Below are 19059 nucleotides of genomic sequence, written 5' to 3' on the forward strand. Positions count from 1 at the left end.
CAACGGCAGCCATGCCAGGTTTGCACCTGTAATCCCAGTTACTTGGGAGACTGAGGCGGGTGGATCACGTGAGCCCAGGAGTTTAAGGCTAAAGTGTGCTATGACTGTGCCTCTGAGTAGCCACTCCATTCCAGCCTGGGCAACACAGCAAGACTCTGTCTCAAGCAAACAAACAAACAAACAAAGGCAAATGGTGCACCAGGTTTGGCCATGGGAGTTTGGCGGCCCCCACTCTAGTGCTGTGGTAGGACGGTGAGCTCGCAGGTGTTCATTTTCTCACTGTACTTCACACCTATCGTATGTGGTTCATTTATTGGCTTTTGTATAAAATATTATGTTAAAAGTTGAGAATTTTTAGAATATAACCTGGCTTAAAAGGGAGCAGGACAAAGGCAGAAGGTGTACAGGATATGCAGACACTTGAACTCTTTCCAAAACTTCCTCCAGACCTGAGGTTTTTTGCTCTTGACCGCAGAGTCAGGCAGTCTCCTCATACTCCCCTGATGGTGGAGCATGTCATGTTACATGACAGAACCAATGGGAAGTTTAGTTGGGGCACTTACTGCACCTTGTGGCTTACTGTCATATGTCACATTAGCACCAAAACACAAACCTGCACTGATTTTGACTATCATTGTAGTTGGACCACTGGCCTACATAATTGAATTTAAACTATGATTTTCTTTGGATTTCAAAAAAACTAGCTCAAGCCTGTTAAGTGGTATCTAGAAAATGCTTTTTTATCACCAGCTCTGGCCCCATCTGTCTGTTCTGTTAAAAGTGGTGTATTATTTTGCCCAGGCATGGCGGCTCATGTCTGTAATCCGAGCACTTTGGGAGGCCAAAGTGAGCCTAGGAGTATGAAACCAGCCTGGACAACATGACGAAATGCCTTCTCTACCAAAACAAAAAACAGAACAGTTAGTCAGGTGTGGTGGTTCTTCCTTATAGTTCCAGCTACTCAGGAGACTGAGGCAGGAGGATCACGTGAGCTCCCGCAGGTCAAGGCTGCAGAGAGCCGTGATGGTGCCACTGCACTCCGGCCTGGGTGACAGAGTGAGACCCTGTCCAAAAAAAAAAAAAAAAAAAAAAGGAAGTGGTGTGTTTTTAAAGGCCAACTCATTGGCACTGAGGAAAGAACATGTGTTGGGGGAATCCTGGGTATTTGTAGGATGGTGTTCTTGATTTTGAAAGCTGTGATAGTGAGATGACTCATATCTCCTTGCTTCTTTTCAAGGAAGTCCCAACAGCCCTATCGACTTCCATTTCACAATTCACATCCTCCTTCTTCTTCTTCTGGAAATCGGCAGCTACATCCATCTTCCTCTTGAGTGGTTTGTACCGGTCTCACAAATGCTAAAAAAAATTTTTAAAGATACATATATTTTGTTGTCTATTTGAATCATTTAACACTTATTTTCCATAAATTACAGCTGCAGACATTCTCCCTTTTAATTTTAACAAACTCAGCCAGGCGCAGTGGCTCACGCCTGTAATCCCAGCACTTTGGAAGACCGAGGTGGGCAGATCACTTGAGGTCAGGAGTTCGAGACCAGCCTGGCCAACATAGCAAAACCCCATCTCCACTAAAACTACAAAAATTAGCCGGGCGTGGTAGCGGGTGCCTGTAATCCCAGCTACTGGGGAGGCTGAGGCAGGAGAATCGCTTGAACCCGGGAGACGGAGGTTGCAGTGAGCCGAGATTGCGTCATTGCACTCCAGCCTGGGTGACAATGGCGAAACTCTGTCTCAAAAATAATAATAATAATAATAATACTTTTAACAAACATCCACAAGAGAGGTAACAGCGAGGATGAACTTCCTCTGGAGATTATTTGACATTTGTTTCCATTGACCAAATATTTTTACTGGTCTTTAAGAATTATTTTCTTTATTTTCTACATTAGCTAAAAAAAAACCATAAGCATGAATCACTAAAGCATAAAATATTTGCCATATCCCAATCATAGCTCTAGTTTCAATTCAGCAGCACATATTTTCGTCTTGAGGGTTATGTAGATTCGAGATCCGATGGTTTCTTTGGAACACAATGCTATGACTCCAAGAGTGTGGAGGTATCCCCACGACTTCCATCGTTAGGAACCAAGAACTGATCTGCGCATGAGCTGCCGGGCTTTCTTTTACATGTTAGTGAAGTATTTATGTTACTGCTCAGCAGTTTTTCAATCCCAAGCAGGTATTTATTTACAGACAAGCAAGTCAAAAAGTCCTACCCCAAGTTCACATGCTTGTTGCTATAAAAAAATAACCCAACCCAAATAACCACACCATCTCCTAGAACTTATGAAAAACTGGCAAGATGTTCAGAAATACCAACGGGATGTCTTTTGAAATTGATCCGAAGATGAATTTCAAAATGGAGATCTCTTCTGGGAAGACTGAGATGTCATGCTTTCCGTATTTGTCCTGCTGAGTCCTGCTGAAACCTCTCCAAAAGGCAGAGAGAGGAAGGCCAATGGGGTCATGATCTCCGGACCCAAGAAACAACAAGGCAATGGGCTTCTTTCTGCCTCGTTTCCCTCTGACTGGGAACCAGAGAAGCAGCAACCTAAAAATGCCAATAGTATGGACAAAGCAAAACAAAAACCAAGAAGAGGCCAGGTGTGGTGCCTCACATCTGTAATCCAAGCATTGTGGGAAGCCAAAGCAGGCAGAACATCTGAGGTCAGAAGTTCGAGACCAGCCTGGCCAACATGGCGAAACCCTGTCTCTAGTAAAAACACAAAAATTAGCTGGGCATGGTGGCGCACACCTGTAATCTTAGCTACTCAAGCGGCTGAGGCAGGAGAATCGCTTGAACCTGGGAGGCGGAGGTTGCAGTGAGCTGAGATTGCACCACTGCACTCCAGCCTGGGTAACAGAGCAAGACTCCATCTCAAAAAACACACACAAAAAAAAACTAAGAAGAGTTTGTACTCCCTAGTTGTGAGACTAGGAAAGGGGCAGCAGAGCAAGACTAAAAGCTTCTTTTTTTTTTCTTTTTTTTTTTTTTCTTTTGAGACGGACTCTCTCTCTGTCACCCAGACTGGAGTGCAGTGGCGCAATCTCATCTCACTGCAACCTCCACCTCTTGGGTTCAAGTGATTCTCTTGCCTCAGTCTCCCGAGTAGCTAGGACTACAGGCACCCCCCACCACGCCCGCTAATTTTTGTATTTTTAGTAGAGATGGGGTTTCACCATATTGGCCAGGCTGGTCTTGAACTCCTGACCTTATGATCTGCTTGCCTCGGCCTCCCAAAGTGCTGAGATTACAGGCATGAGCCACTGCGCCTGGCCCAAAACCTTCTAGACAATAACCACTCAATTCTAACAAAACACCACAAAAAACACAGTGGCTCCACCTGCAAGCCCACCAGGAAAGACTGGGTAGAGAACCTGAACTTCCTCCCTCACCGTGGATTAAGCCTCATCTCCCCGTCCTTCCTGGGGTGGTGTCAGAGGAGGCCTAGTGGGAGCCGGAACTCCCACATGTCTAGTAATAAAAAGGAGACGCTCACCCTCCAGGAGGTATAGCGCAGAACCCAAACTTCCTCCACCCCTGCCTGGCTGTAACAAGCTGCCCATCCTCCCTCCTTCCCTAGAGTGATGTCAGAGGAACCCTGAGAAAATACAAGACCTAAATTAGATCTAGAAACTGGGCGTGCGGGCTCACGCCTGTAATCCCAGTACTATGGGGGCCAAGGCAGGAGGATTGCTTGAGTCCAGGAGTTCTAGACCATCTTTGGTAACACAGCAAGGCCCTGTCTCTACAAAACATTTAAAAATTAGCCAGGGGTGGTGGCACATGCCAGTGGTCTCAGCTACTCTGGAGACTGAGGTGGGAGGATCACTTGAGCCCAGGAGCTTGAGGCTGCAGTGAGCCGTGATCATGCCACTGCACTCCAACCTGGGTAATACAGCAAGCAAGACCGTGTCTTCAAAAAAATTTTTTTTTCCTTAGGCCTAAATCTAACAAAACGCATACAGAACTTGTATAGTGAAAACTACAAAATGCTGTGAAAGACATTTTAAAATATATAAATAAATGGAGAGACATACCATGCTTGTGCATTGGAATACAGTCATACAGCGTAAAACGATGTTTTGGTCGAAAACAGACCGCATATATGATCGTGGTCCCATAAGATTATAGTGGAGCTGAAAAGTTCCTGTTGCCTTGTGATATCCAACCATCATAACACTGCAGCACTGCTCACTGCTCACGTTTGTGGTGATACTGATGTAAAAAACCTACTGAGCTGCCAGTTGTATAAAGTGTAGCATATGCAATTATGTACGGCACATAATACTTGATAATAACAATGAATATGTTAGTAGTTTATGGACTTACTATGCCATACTTTTTATAGTTAGAGTATATTCCACACACACACACACACACACACACACACACACACACACACACACACACAGATAACCAGTTAAGGCCAGGTGTGGTGGCTCACACCTGTAATCCCAGCACTTTAGGAGGCCAAGGCAGTGGATTGCCTGAGCTCAGGAGTTCGAGATTAGCCTGGGCCACACAGTGAAACCCCGTCTCTACTAAAGTACAAAAAATTAGCCGGGCGTGGCGCCATGCACCTGTAATCCCAGCTATTTGGGAGGCTGAGACAGGAGAATCCCTTGAACCCAGGAGGCAGAGGTTGCAGTGAGCCGAGACCACCCCATTGCATTCTAGCCGGGGCAACAGAGCAAGACTCTGTCTCAAAAAAAACAAACAAAAACCAACCAAACAAATAAAAAAAACAGTTAACTGTAAAACAGCCTCAGGCAGGTCCTTTGGGAGGTATTCCAGATATTCCAGAAGAAGACATTGTTCTCATAGGAGATGACAGCTACATGCATGGTTTTGCCCCGAAGATCTTCCAGTGGGACAAGATGTGGAGGTGGCAGACACCAACTCTGTGTGGGTCTAGGCTAATATGTGTGTTTGTGTCTTCAGTTTTTCACAAAAAAGTTTAAAAAGTAAAAAACAATTTAAAAACTTTTAAATAGATAAGTTTATAGAGTAAGGAAATAAAGAGAAAATATGTTTGTATAGCTGTATAATGTGCTTGTGTTTTAAGCTAAGAGTTATTACAAAAGAGTCAAAAAGTTTAAAAAATTGTTTTTAAGTTTATAGGCTGGGTGTGATGGCTCATGCGTGTAATCCCAGCAATTTGGGAGGCCGAGGTGGGCAGATTACCGGAGCTCAGGAGTTCGAGACCAGCCTGGCCAACATGGTGAAACCCCATCTCTAATACAAAAATTAGCCAGGCGTGGTGGCAGCTGCCTGTAGTCCCAGCTACTTGGGGGACTGAGGCAGGAGAATCACTTGAACCCGGGAGGTGGAGGCTGCAGTGAGCCAAGATCTTGCCACTGCATTCCAGCCTGGGCAGCAGACTGTGCCTCAAAAAAAAAAATAAATAAATAAAAAATAAAAAAAATTAAATTAAAGTTTATGAAGTTAAAAGTTACAGTAAGCTAAGGTTAATTTATTACTGAAGAAAGAAAACATTTTAAATAAATTTAGTTTAGCTTAAGTGTACAGTGTTTATAAGACTACAGTCATATACAGCAGAGGTCCCCAGCCTTTTTGGCAAGACGGATCAGTTTGGTGGAAGACAATTTTTCCATGGACTGGGTGGGGGGATGGTTTCGGGATGATTTAAGCGCATTACATTTATTGTGCACTTTGTTCCTATTATTATTACATTGTAATATATAAAGAAGTAATTATACAACTCCCCATAATGTAGAATCAGTGGGAGCCTGAGCTTGTTTTCCTGCAACTAGACAGTCCCATCTAAGGGTGATGGGAGACAGGGACAGATCATCAGACACTAGATTCTCTTAAGGAGCCCCAACCCAGATCCCTCCCGTGCGCAGTTCACAATAGGATTCATGCTGCTATGAGACTCTAATGCTGCTGCTGACGTGACGGGAGGCGGAGACCAGGCGGTAACGCAAGTGATGGGGAGCGGCTATAAATACAGAGGAAGCTTCACGCGCTCGCCCACCACTCTCCTCCTGCCGTGTGGCCCCATTCCTAATGGAGTCTCACTCTGTTGCCCAGCCTGGAGTGCAGTGGTGCGATCACGGCTCACTGCAACCTCTACCTCCCAGGTTCAAGGGGTTCTCCCACCTCAGCCTCCCGAGTAGCTGGAATTACAGGCGCGTGCCACCACGCCCAGCTAATTTTTGTATTTTTAGTAGAAACAGGGTTTTGCCATGTTGGCCAGGCTGGTCTCGAACTCCTGACCTCAGGTGATCTGCCCACCTTGGTCTCCCAAAATGTTGGGATTACAGATGTGAGCCACCGTGCCTGGCAAAAATCATATTATTTTCATGGTACTTCTTCTGTGTTTAGGTATGTTTAGCCACACAAATACCATTATGTTACAGTTGCCTATGGTATTCGGTACAGTCACACGCCCTACAGGTTTGTAGCACAGGAGCGACAGGCTATACCATCCAGCCTAGGTGTATGGTAGGCTGTACTGTCTAGGTTTGCCTAAGTGCCCTCTATGATGTTCACACAACAACGAAATCACCTAACAACACATTTCTCAGAACGTACCCCTGTCGTTAAGTGATACGTGACTGTACTTCACATAGTAAAGATGTCAATTCGCCCCAAACTGATATGCAGATTTAACACGATTGTTATCAGAATCCCAGCCGGCTTTTTGTAGATATAGATATTATCCTAAAATGTATGTGGAAATGCAAAGGAACTAGAATACATAAAACAATTCTGAAATGAAATAATAAAGCGGGAGAAACTACCACCCTCTACCCGAGTTCAGTGTTTATGGATAACCACAGTAATCAAGGCTGTGTGGTATCGGCAGAGGAAGAAACACATGGATCAGTGGAACAGAAGAGGGAAACCAGATAGCCCCACGTAATTGCAGCCAACTTACTTTTGACAAAGGTACAATGAAAGAAGACTAATGTTTTCCACTAGTGATGCTAGAGCAATTGGACACCCCTAGGCCAAAAACAACAACAACAACAAAAGACTTGGCTAAAACCTCTCACACCTTATACGAAAAATTTAAAACGAATCAAGGCTGGGCACAGCAGCTCACACCTGTAATCCCAGAACTTTGGGAGGTCAAGGCAGGAGGATTGTTTGAGGCCAGGAGTTCAAGACCAGCCTGGGCAATATAGTGAGACTCTGTCTAAATAAATAAATAAATAAATAAATAATTACCCAGGCATGCAGGGAGCCGAAGCCGTGAGACATGACCAACTCAACATTCCGCTGGAGGCTATATGATCAAACAGCAAAGTGTTTATCATGAATGCAAGATGTGAGCAAACTCACACTGCCTTGCCGCCAAAAGGTTTGCTGAGGGACATCACTCCCTGGCTCCTTGAAGTTATCTACTGAGAAATCTAGCACCTATTGTTCAAAGGATGCAGTCTCTCAAGTCTGCTGTGAACCAAACACCAAATGGCCAACTGACAATTACCGACAGGACAATCATCCCCGCTTTCTCGCTATCTCTTTTGCCTAATAAAGACAGTGGGCTGTGTAAAGTTCAGGGCCTTTGTCCACTAGACGCAAGGTTACCCCTGACTCCTTCTTCCAAATATACTCTTTTGTCTCTTGTCTTTTATTCCCACGTTCTCCCCACTTTGTTCAGTCCAATAGGTCTGCGGCAAGTGGTGGCACACTCCTGTAGTCCCAGCTACTTGGGAGGCCAAGGAGGGAGGATCACTTGAGCCCAGGAGGTGGAGGCTGCAGTAAGCCATGATCACACCAGTGCACTCCAGCCTGGGTGACAAAGCAGAGACCCTGTCTCAGAAAAAAAAAAAAAAAAAAATCAAGATTTAAATATGAAATAAAAAATTGTAAAAGTTATAAGAGACAGAGGAAAAAAAATCTAAATCTTTGAGACCCGGGACTTAATGAAGAATTCTTAGACATGACTCCATCAATGAAAAAACCCATAAATTGGACTTCATCAAAATTAAGTAGCTTTTCTCTGTGGAAGAGCCCGTGAAGAGGATGAAAAGGCAAGCTACTGACTGGGAGAAAATATTTATAAATCATATATATGCCAAAGGACTCCTATCTGGGAAACATAAAGAACTCTTGGATCTCAACAGTAAAACAAATAATCCAACTACAAAATAGGCGAAAGACCTGAAAAACACTTCACTGAAGAAGACACAAAAATGGAAAATAAGCATATGAAAAGATGTCCACCCATAAGGGAAATGCAAATTAAAGCCCCAATGAGATGTCACTACACACCTATTAGAACAGCTGAAATAAAAATTGAGGCAATGCAAAATGCGAGCAAGGATGCAGAAAAACTCCGATGAGAATGTAAAATGATACGCTTCCTCTGGAAAACAGTTTGGCAACTTCTTTTTTTTTTTTTTTTTGAGACGGAGTCTCGCTCTGTCGCCCAGGCTGGAGTGCAGTGGCCAGATCTCAGCTCACTGCAAGCTCCGCCTCCCGGGTTTACGCCATTCTCTTACCTCAGCCTCCCGAGTAGCTGGGACTACAGGCGCCCGCCAACTCGCCCGGCTAGTTTTTTTGCATTTTTTAGTAGAGACGGGGTTTCACTGTGTTAGCCAGGATAGTCTCGATCTCCTGACCTTGTGATCCGCCCGTCTCGGCCTCCCAAAGTGCTGGGATTACAGGCTTGAGCCACCGTGCCCAGCTGGCAACTTCTTAAAAACTAAACAAGCACCAAACGTATAGCCCAGGAATTGCACTCCTGAGTATTTCTCATAGAGATACAAAAATACATGCCCACACAAAAACTGTACATAATTATTCCTCGCAGCTTTATATGTAATAGTCAAAACAAAAAGCAAACAAAATATCTTTTAATGGGTGCATGGTAAAACAAACTGTGGCACAAGCGTATCGTGGAATACTATTCAGCAAGGAAAAAGAACGAATCATTGAAACACACAGCAACTTGGATGAATATCAAGGGCATTCTGCTGAGTGAAAAAGCAAAATCTTAAAAAAGTTCACGTTTGTGAAAGTTGTCAGAATCAAAATGGAGTAACTTGTGTCAAAACCCTGACAAATGGGCCGGGCATGGTGACTCACGCCTGTAATCCCAGCACTTTGGGAGGCCGAGGCAGGCAGATCACACGAGGCCAGGAGTTCAAGACCAGCCTGGCTAACATGGCAAAATCTCGTCTCTACTATAGCCAGGCATGGTGGCGGCTGCCTGTGATCCCAGCTACTCAGGAGGCTGAGGCACGAAAATCGCTTGAACCCAGGAGGCGGAGGTTGCAGCGAGCGGAGATCACACCACTGAACTCCAGCCTGAACGACACACGGAGATTCTGTCTCAAATTTTTTAAAAAAACTCTGACAAACGGAGCCAGGGAAGGCCATGAAGAGGGTTTCTTATGCGTGCATGCCTGATAAAAACAACTATCACAAGACTGCAGAAACCACAGCCTTGCACAAAGGCTACCGTGTCTTACACAAAAAAATACTTCTGCGGGTATTGCTCTTTGTAGCAAAGGATCATTGTTTCAAAATAACTTACATAATCCTCCTCAGTTTTTCTTTTTTCTTTTTTTGAGACAGAGTCTTGCTCTGTCACCCAGGCTGGAGTGCAGGACGCGATATCAGCTCACTGAAACTTCTGCCTCCCAGGTTCAAGCAATTCTCGTGCCCCAGCCTCCCGAGTACCTGGGATTACAGGCACGTGCCACCACACTGGGCTAACTTTTTGTATTTTTAGTTGAGATGGGGTATCACCATGTTGGCCAGGCTGGTCTCGAACTCCTGACCTCAGGTGGTCCACCCACCTCGGCTTCCCAAAGTGCTGGGATTACAGGCATGAGCCGCTGCGCTCGGCCCCTCATTTTTTCTTTTAAAAACTCTTGTCACCTTTACCTCCCTGAATACACCCATCATATTCCCACTGCAATGCTACTCCTGAAAAAAATACCATAATCTTTTAGAGAGCCTCTTTCTCTGTCTGTGATTTAGCTTGACATGTGCTGTATGATTCTATTTATACAATATTCCGTAAATAACAAAAGTATAGAGATGGAAGACAGATAAGTGGTTGCCAGGGGATGGTGGGGAGAGGGAGAGCACCTGACTAGAAAGGAGTAGTGGGAGAAGATCTTGGCGGTGATGGAAAGTTCTGATTTTATTGTGTTGGTTGTTATACGATTTCACATGTGTGACAAAGGGACAAAGTACACACACACACCATGCCAACGTCAATTTCCTGCTTTGCCATTGCACTGGAGGATGGAACCCAGAAATGGCATGAGAGATGTACCTGTCTTGGCAAATTCCTGTGAATCTATAATTATGTCAAAATCAAAATTTCTTTTAAATGACCTAAAAACTTTTTTTTTTTGAGACAGAGTTTCGCTCTTGTTGCCCAGGCTGGAGTGCAGTGGCGCAATCTCCATTCACTGCAACCTCCGCCTCCCAGGTTCAAGCGATTCTCCTGTCTCAGCCTCCCGAGTAGCTGGGATTACAGGCACCCACCACCACGCCTGGCTAATTTTTTGTATTTTTAGTAGAGACGGGGTTTCACCATGGCCAGGCTGGTATTGAACTCCTGACCTCAGGTGATCTGCCTGCCTCGGCCCCCCAGAGTGCTGGGATTACAGGTGTGAGCCACAGCACCCAGCCAGAAGGAGGACTTCCCTGACTGGGAATCGAACCCAGATTGCGACGGTGAACGCCGAATCCTAACCACTGGACCACCAGGGAGTGTCCTAAAAACTTTTAAAAAATGGATTACGGTTCCACTGAAACTCACTAATTACTCATAAATACTTTTGAAAAGCATTTTCTAAAGAACTTTGTTGCAGTCTGGGGTGTGGATGGAACTTTGTTGCAGAGGTAGTCCTTTAAATCAGGATTAAGTCCAGCACTTTGGGAAACCGAGGTGGGAGGACCACTTGAGCCGAGGAGTTTAAGACTGGCCTGGACAACATAGCGAGACCCCGTCTCCACACACAAAAAAAAAAAATCAATTAAAAATTAGCTCTGTGTTGTAGTATGCACCTATAGTCCCAGCTATTTAGTAGGCCGAGGCAGGAGATTGCTTGAGCTCTGGAGTTCAAGGCTGCAGTGAGCTGTGATCACACCACTGCACTTCAGCCTGGGTGACACAGTAGACCGTGTCTCAAAAAAACAAAAGACAAAACCGAAATCAGGCTTAAGTGAGAGCATAGAGGTTTAATTTGGAGGTGTAGACCTCAAAAAGAGAATGAAAGAGCAAACCACAGAATAGGAAAAGATATTTGCAGCTCATGAACAGCAGACTAAAAACTTCCTATACGTAAGAAGAGGACAGACAATCCTATGAGAAAATACTCAAAAGACTTGATCAGGCCCTTCACTAAAGAGGAAATAGCCAAAATAACATGAAAAGGCATCTAACCTCACTAGCAACCAGGAAGTGTAAGTTAAAAGCACGATGAGATACGACTATCCGCCCACCATATCGATAAAAATAGTCCGATGATGCCAAGAGTTATCAGGGGATGTGGAGTAAAAAGAACATCATTACTACCAGGGGAGTGTAAATGGGGTCCAATCATTTTGGAAAACAGTTTGGCATATTCAAGAGCAAGATACACATTCCTTGTAGCTCAGCAATGTTATTCCTAGGTTTAAAAACACAACCAAACCAGAAACACGTGTTTACGTGTCCTGAGATACACGGACAAAAATATTGAAATGTCATTGCGTGTAATAGCCCCAAGCTGGAAGTGATCCCACTGTCCATCAATATTAGAATAGGTAAACAACAATGTCATCATTCAATAAAAGAGTGTGCAACAATGGAAATCAACTAAAGATGAACTCAACGTGGATGAATCTTCATGATACAACGTTGAAAGAAGGAGCAAGATACAGAAAACACAGTGTGATTCTATTGTATGAAGTTCACAGCAGCCTGATAAAACTGTGTTGTTGGGTAGCAAAACTATAGCAAAAGGAAGTTAATACCATACAAGTCTAGATGTGGTTAGCACTAGTGGGCAAGGAAGGCTGTGATCTAGAAAAGGCAGCCCAGGGCTTCAGGAATGGGTTATGTTCCAGTTCTTGATCCTGGTAAAGTTATTTGGATGTTCATTTACGACAATTTGTTAAACTTTGCATTTATGCCTTTTTTCGATATAGGTCACAATGTAAAAAAGTTCTATATTGCTTTAAAAAGAGGCTTTAAATAAATTAGCATAATTTATTAGATAAGACTTTACTGGCCGAGCGCAGTGGCTCTCACCTATAATCCCAGCATTTTGGGAGGCCGAGGCGGGTGGATCATCTGAGGTCGGGAGTTCAAGACCACCCTGACCAACATGGAGAAACCCCGTCTCTACTAAAAATACAAAATTAGCTGGTCATGGTGATGCACGCCCGTAGTCCCAGCTACTAGGGAGGCTGAGGCAGGAGAATCGCTTGAACCCGGGAGGAGGAGGTTGCAGTGAATGGAGGTTGCGGTAAGCCGAGATTGCGCCATTGCACTCCAGCCTGGGCAACAAGGGCGAAACTCCGTCTCCAAAAAAAAAGAAAAAGAAAAAAAAAAACTTTACAAATGCTGTTCCTGCACATATATTTTTAACAACCTACAGATAGACACATTCTGGTCTTATATGGTGTTTTGAGTTAAAATTTTGCTCTCAAAAAGCTCCTTCTATTATATCCCTCTCATTAAGTCTTATTAAGCCTGTTATGTCTCGTTCTATTCTTCACGAAGACAAAAAACAGGTTGCCTTCCATCTATATACTTTTTCAAATAAATATCAATGGCTTTTGTCTAGTGGGTGCTGACTCTGTGCCAGGCACTTGCTGAATACCTTATAGAAATAATACCTTGTTGGACAAATGAATGAATGAAATTCATTATTGAAATTTTTCATGTAATCCATACTGGTGCTGTAATAATCCATTTGTTAAACCCCCTTCAAACTCCCTCTTTGTTCTCTCTGCCTTCCTCAAATAGGGGTCTAAACTCATTTTAAACCAGTTTATCAACCAGAGGGACATGGGGACAACATGGTTTTCTGATTCTTATTTGCCAGTGTCCTCTACACGCACTTACACACACACACACACGCGCACACATGCACACACACACGCACACACACGCACACCCGCATGCACACGCACACACATGCACACACACATACACACATACACGCACACACAGGCACGCACACACACACACATACACGCACACACATGCACGCACACATACACACATACACGCACACACAGGCACGCACACATGCGCGCACACACACACACATACACACACACACAATAATCCAAGGCTGCAGCATATTTAAATCTGACATTTTTCTAGAACCGAGGTGTGCTCTTCTATACGCAAGCTTTCTCCACCTCAGCACTGTTGACATTTAGGCAGCATCACTCTTTGCTGGGAGGCTGTCCCGTGCATGGTAGGAGTTTAGCAGCATCACTGGCCTCTACTCACTAGATGCCAATCACCACCTAATCACCCTAATCACCACCACCACCGCCACCAAATACTCCCAGGGACGAAATTGCCCCTGCTTGATAACCACCGGGCTATATGAACCTCATTTCTAGAATTTTTTAAAGAATCATCTTTTCCTTTCTATTATAAAAAGCCTTGCTTTGCCAGAGCTCTAATATGATTACGTTAATCTTACGTTGTTTGAATATATACAGGAGTTTCTTTCTGCTCCGTTTAACAACAGAGAAACGGAGTACGAGGAAGAACAGCAGGAAGAGTACCACAGTCGAAGTCAGCGCAAGAAAGAAGATGATCTGCGGAGAGTGTCCTGCAAAACACAGCAAAAGGAGAAACGCATGCAGAAATGTATGGACACTCATACACCCATGTGTATATTTACACTGGTAAACTCCTAAGCATGAGAAGAATCAGAGCCTTGGGCATCTCCAACCTGCTAATGGAGTAAACTTGGAAAACTTTTAAAAAGGCAAGACATGGTGGCTCATGCCTGTAATCCCAATACTTTGGAAGGCCGAGGCAGGAGGATCACTTACAGTCAGGAGTTCAAGACCAGCCTGGCCAACACAGTGGTGGCAGGCACTTGTAATCCCAGCTACTTGGGAGGCTGAGGCAGGAAAACCACTTGAACCCGGGAGGCGGAGTTTGCGGTGAGCTGAGATGGTGCCCCCACACTCCAACCTGGGCAACAGAGCGAGACTCCATCTCAAAAAAAAAAAAGAAAAGAAAAAAAGAAACTGAATGGCTGGGCGGTGGCTCACGCCTGCAATCCCAGCACTTTGGGAAGCCGAGGTGAGCAGATCAACAGAGGTCAAGAGTTTGAAACCAGCCTGGCCAACATGGAGAAACTCCATCTCTACCAAAAATACAAAACTTAGGCGGGCACCGTGGTGGGTGGGCACCTGTAATCCCAGCTACTCAGGAGGCTGAGGCAGAAGAATCACTTGAACCTGGGAAGCGGAGGTTGTGGTGAGCCAAGATCCCGCCTGGGTGACAGAGATTCTGGTCAAAAAAAAAAAAAAAAAAAAAAGAAAGAAACGTAATAGTTTTCCTAGAGGCCACAAAAATTAAGCAGTTTATCCTTTCTAGCACATAGAAAATATGGGACCCAGGGGCCAGACGCGGCAGCTCACGCCTGTAATCCCAACACTTTGGGAGGCCAAGGCAGGAGGATTGCTTGAGCCCAGGAGTTTGAGAGCAGCCTGGGCAACATAGCAAGACCCCGACTCTACCAAAAAAAAAAACCAAAAAACAAAAATTAGCCAGGTGTGGTGGTGGGTGCCTACAGTCCCAGCTACTGGGGAGGCTAGGGTGGGAGGATTGGTTGAGCACAGGAGGTGGAGGTTGCAGTGAGCCAAGATCAGGCCACCGCACTCCAGCCTGGCACAAAGTAAGGAACTCTCTTAAAAAAAAATAAAGAAAAGAAAATATGGGACCTTATAATCCCCTTTCCTTGGCATTGATAAAGATATAGACTGTCTGGGTGAAGTGTCCTCTGGCACTGCTTACAAATGTGTATCTCAGACTGAATAACAAATGCCTGGGAAGGAACCTGCTGGGTCCCTGAGGGCAGGATTCAGGAAGGAATGCACGTGGGCGGTGCCTGTTGTAGGTGGAGATGTGAGACATCATGATATTGGGGCGATTTAGATACCATCTGGAATCGCCATAAGATATACACTTTGATTGAATGGCATAGCCCAGCTACCTGGCTCTCTCGCAGGGGCAGGCGGGGTCGCAGAGGATGCTCCTGGAGAGAGGTCGGCTGGAGATGGTCCGCAGACCACGTCCCTCTCCTTCGTCCCATTCACAAGCACAGACTTTCCATCCAAAGAACAGCTTAGACAGTTCAATGAAAAGAGTTTAAATAATTAACTTAGGTCCAGACGATTCTGATTTAAAACTTTGTCAGTTTTTACCCAATGAAGTAGCCTAGTGAAAAAGATATATGGGTCTGGGTTCGAAGGCGATGCAAAGATATTTTGAGAAACTTCCACTTGACTATCTGGCTCCCTGCAGCTTTCCATGGCTTCCTTCTGTTCGGTGACAGCTTAGTTCAGGCTGTTTTGCCTGGTTAGTCTCTCACCCCCAGTCTCTTAATCAGACTTGACCATCTCTGGCACGGATGAAGGCCAGCATAGGGTTAACAGGTCTGGCACTGGCATCAGGCAAACCGGGGTTTGAGCCCTGGGTCTGCTGCTTTCCAGAATGACCTTGGGCAAGTTAAGAAATCTCTGTAGCCCAGGCACGGTGGCTCATGCCTGCAATCCCAACACTTTGGTAGGCTGAGGCCAGAGGATCACTTGAGACCAGGCGTTGGAGACTAGCCTGAGTCACATAGCAAGACCCCATCTCTACAAAAATTAAAAAACAAACCAAAAAAAATTAGCTGGTGGTGCATGCCTGTGGTCCCAGCTACTCAGGAGACTGAGGTGGGAGGATCACTTGAACCCAGGAGTTTGATGCTGTCTCAGAAAGAAAAGAAAAGAAAAATGAAACCTCCCTAAGCCTCAGTTTTCTCATCTGCAAAATTAGGATTGTATGTGCTGCCAGAACTGTTTCAAAGAACAAACGAGCGAGAGTCAGTGACACACTCTTGCACGTCTGACACGCTGAGTAAATGGCAGCCATCATCATCATCATCACCATTACCGCCATCATTGTTGGCTGTTCTTGTTACGCCTTTCCCTCGTCCCTTTACCGACCCCAAATCCACCATCCTTCAGAGCCAGATTAAACCCACTCTTCCACGCAGACTCACTTAACAACTCTGAAAAATTTGTATTGAAAGACTTTTTTTAAAAACCCACTTTCCAGCCGGGCACGGTGGCTCACGCCTGGAATCCCAGCACTTTGGGAAGCCAAGGTGGGTGGATCACTTGAGGTCAGGAGTGCAAGACCAGCCTGGCTAACATAGTGAAACCCCATCTCTACTAAAAATACAAAAACATTAGCCAGGCGTGGTGGCATGCACCTGTAATCCAAGCTACTCCGGAGGCCGAGGCAGGAGAATTGCTTGAACCTGGAAGGTGGAGGTTGCAGTGAGGCGAGACCGCGCCATTGCCCTCCAGCCTGGGCAAGAAGAGTGAAACTCCATCTCAAAACAAACAAACAAACAAACAAACAAAACAGACCTTTTTTAAAAAACCACTTTCCAAAGAGAGAATTCAGCTAAGTCCGAGAAAACAGTTAATACTTTTCTTATGAATCACGATTCCATTTGTCAGCCACTCTGATGCTGATAAATTGTAAATAACAAAAGCAGAGGGATACCATGATTCCTGCTTTAAAACACTTTGTTTTCTCTCCAAAAAAGTCACTTTCCAGTCTGTTATAAACCAATACACTTTTGAAATACAATAAAAATGTCAAAGTAAAATAATAAAAATGATTTTCTAGTAAGAAAATCAAATGGAAAAAGAACAAATACATATAAAATACAACGCCCAAATTTTTATTCTTAGTCAACAGACCACATTACTCTGCCAATTTGCCTTAAAAGTTTCTAAATGCTTACTCTCTAACCCTACACTGCTGTTGATGGGGGCACAGGACAAGCCATGTGTGGACCAGCACCTATCCACAGACCACAGTGTGAGTTCTGGTTCCACAAAACAACAGTCACATTCTCTCGTATACTACTGGCTTTTTACCACCTGTGATGGCCTTGTGTGCCCAAGTGTGTGCCACATTTTGGAGGGTAACGAGCAATTAGTTGCTTCTGTATCATTCTAGGGGCTGGCATTGAGCACATGGAGATGGGCTGATCAACAAGAGAAGATAACAGGCAGCAAAGGAATGAGAAGGAAACAGAGAAGAGGCAGACAGTGGCAAAGTTCCACTGGCAATTCTTTTCCTTTCTTTTGAGACAGGGTCTCTGCTCTGGAGTGCAATGGTGTGATCATACCTCATTGCAGCTGTAACCTCCCAGACTCAGGTGATCCTCCTGCCTCATCAGCCTTCTCTATAGCTGGGAAGGCTATAGGCATGTGCCATTATGCCTGGCAAATTTTTTGATTTTTTGTAGAGACAGGGTCTCACCCAGGCTGGTTTCGAACTCCTGGGCTCAAGCAGTCCTCCTGCCTCAGCCTCCCAAAGTGCTGGGATTACAGGCGTGAGCCACTGCACGTGCCCACCCTCCACTGGCAATTCTGATCTAAATGTACCAGGCACTGTTTCTGGAGAAAATGCCCACTTTGCCTATTGAGTTGCTACAACCTCACAGTGTTCCCACGCTGCCTAGTATGTTACATTCTGTCTACACTTGATGGGTGCAAAATAAGCTTCAATGATAGCATTCCTTATCTTCCAAAAAATTTAACCCAGATTCTTTATTCCATAAACTAAAGGAAATGATACCTACTTTGTCCAGGGTCGACAGACGCCACGTTTCTGGTCATTAAATGTCCCAAAGCAACAGTCTTTACAACCTTGCGTTAAAAATGAAAGCAATAACAAAAAGGATGCATTTTCATCATTTGGTAACTTTCCCTGTGATTAACTTAATAAAGTCATTACCGTAATGCAATCTGCACAAATTATTCTATAATTCTTGAAACAATACCCTAAGATGGCTAGTTTTTATTCTAACTGTACATAAAGTATTGTCTATGTCTGAAATGTGTGAAGATGAATGGTTCTGGCAATTAACAAATGTTCTGACTTCAAATTATTTCCATTTATGAAGAAATAATGGAAATATTTTATTAATTAAAATATGACATATCATATACTCACTTGTTACTTTAAGGTTCTACAAATCTGTTTATCTTCAAAGGATCAAGACCTAAGCTAAGTTTGTCTACATCACAAAACTACTCTAGATCAAAGAAGCGCAAACGTACCTTTTTTTGTCAATTCTTGACCTTGTTTACAATCCTGTTCACACATGCTGCATTCTGCCCCCAGGCAGTGATATCCTGAAATGCAGTCACACTCTGCATTGCTGGTGGAGGAACACTCCTTCCTGGTCATGAAAACACCTACAAAGTCCCCCCCAGCCCCCGTTTTATTACATTTGACCTCCAAATCCAGGAAGCAAATTTACGCTCTGCACTAACAGTCATGCTCACTCAACTACAGTGTTCCCAGTGATTTTAAAGTTTACTTTTAAATCTCCGTAACGACATTTTTACATTTTGGTAAGTAAAAACTTCTCTCTTGTCAAATGAATGTTTCCTCTAATATTTAGAAAGCTCAGTCCACAAATAATTGCTGTCACCCGATATTATTTTACTGGACCTGCTGGTTGTCAGAAGAATCAGAGTCTTTGACACTTGAGATTTTCAAAAGAGAGTAGTTAGTAAAGAGGAAAGAAAAGCTTATCTTCCCAACTATCTTCTAGAAGAAGAAAATATCTTTGAACTCATACCTTTACACTGCCTGCATATGTCACAGGTCCTTTGTCCACCTGCACTGGAGAAACTATTTGGAGGACAGGGACTGCAAATCTGACTCCTGTTATTATCACAGAATGTACCTAAGAAAGGCAGACAATAATGGTACACATTTGACAATGGGCAATTGTCACCCAAGGCATTCTGAAGTTTACAAGAAAATAGGATTATAA

The 19059-nt window shown here is 44.3% G+C and overlaps 1 protein-coding gene across 4 annotated transcripts in view; it reads right to left on the bottom strand.

Moving 5' to 3' along the window:
* Positions 1 to 298: 298 nt before the first annotated feature.
* Positions 299 to 19059, bottom strand: part of TNFRSF9 (TNF receptor superfamily member 9) — a 32199-nt gene continuing 13438 nt past the window's right edge. For 3 of the 4 annotated variants that reach the window (XM_031664139.1, XM_031664136.1, XM_021935696.2), the window contains 6 exons: positions 18862 to 18969; positions 18335 to 18472; positions 17854 to 17920; positions 15199 to 15329; positions 13669 to 13800; positions 299 to 1356 (listed from right to left, as the gene is read on the bottom strand). In XM_031664139.1, coding sequence (XP_031519999.1) covers positions 1268 to 1356; positions 13669 to 13800; positions 15199 to 15329; positions 17854 to 17920; positions 18335 to 18472; positions 18862 to 18969 — 665 coding nt within the window. In that variant the 3' untranslated portion in view covers positions 299 to 1267. The remainder of the gene's footprint in view (positions 1357 to 13668; positions 13801 to 15198; positions 15330 to 17853; positions 17921 to 18334; positions 18473 to 18861; positions 18970 to 19059) is intronic. The other variant, XM_017956841.3, reaches the window with a different exon arrangement.

The sequence above is a fragment of the Papio anubis genome, chromosome 1 (assembly GCF_008728515.1).
Source record: "Papio anubis isolate 15944 chromosome 1, Panubis1.0, whole genome shotgun sequence".
NCBI lineage: Eukaryota > Metazoa > Chordata > Mammalia > Primates > Cercopithecidae > Papio > Papio anubis.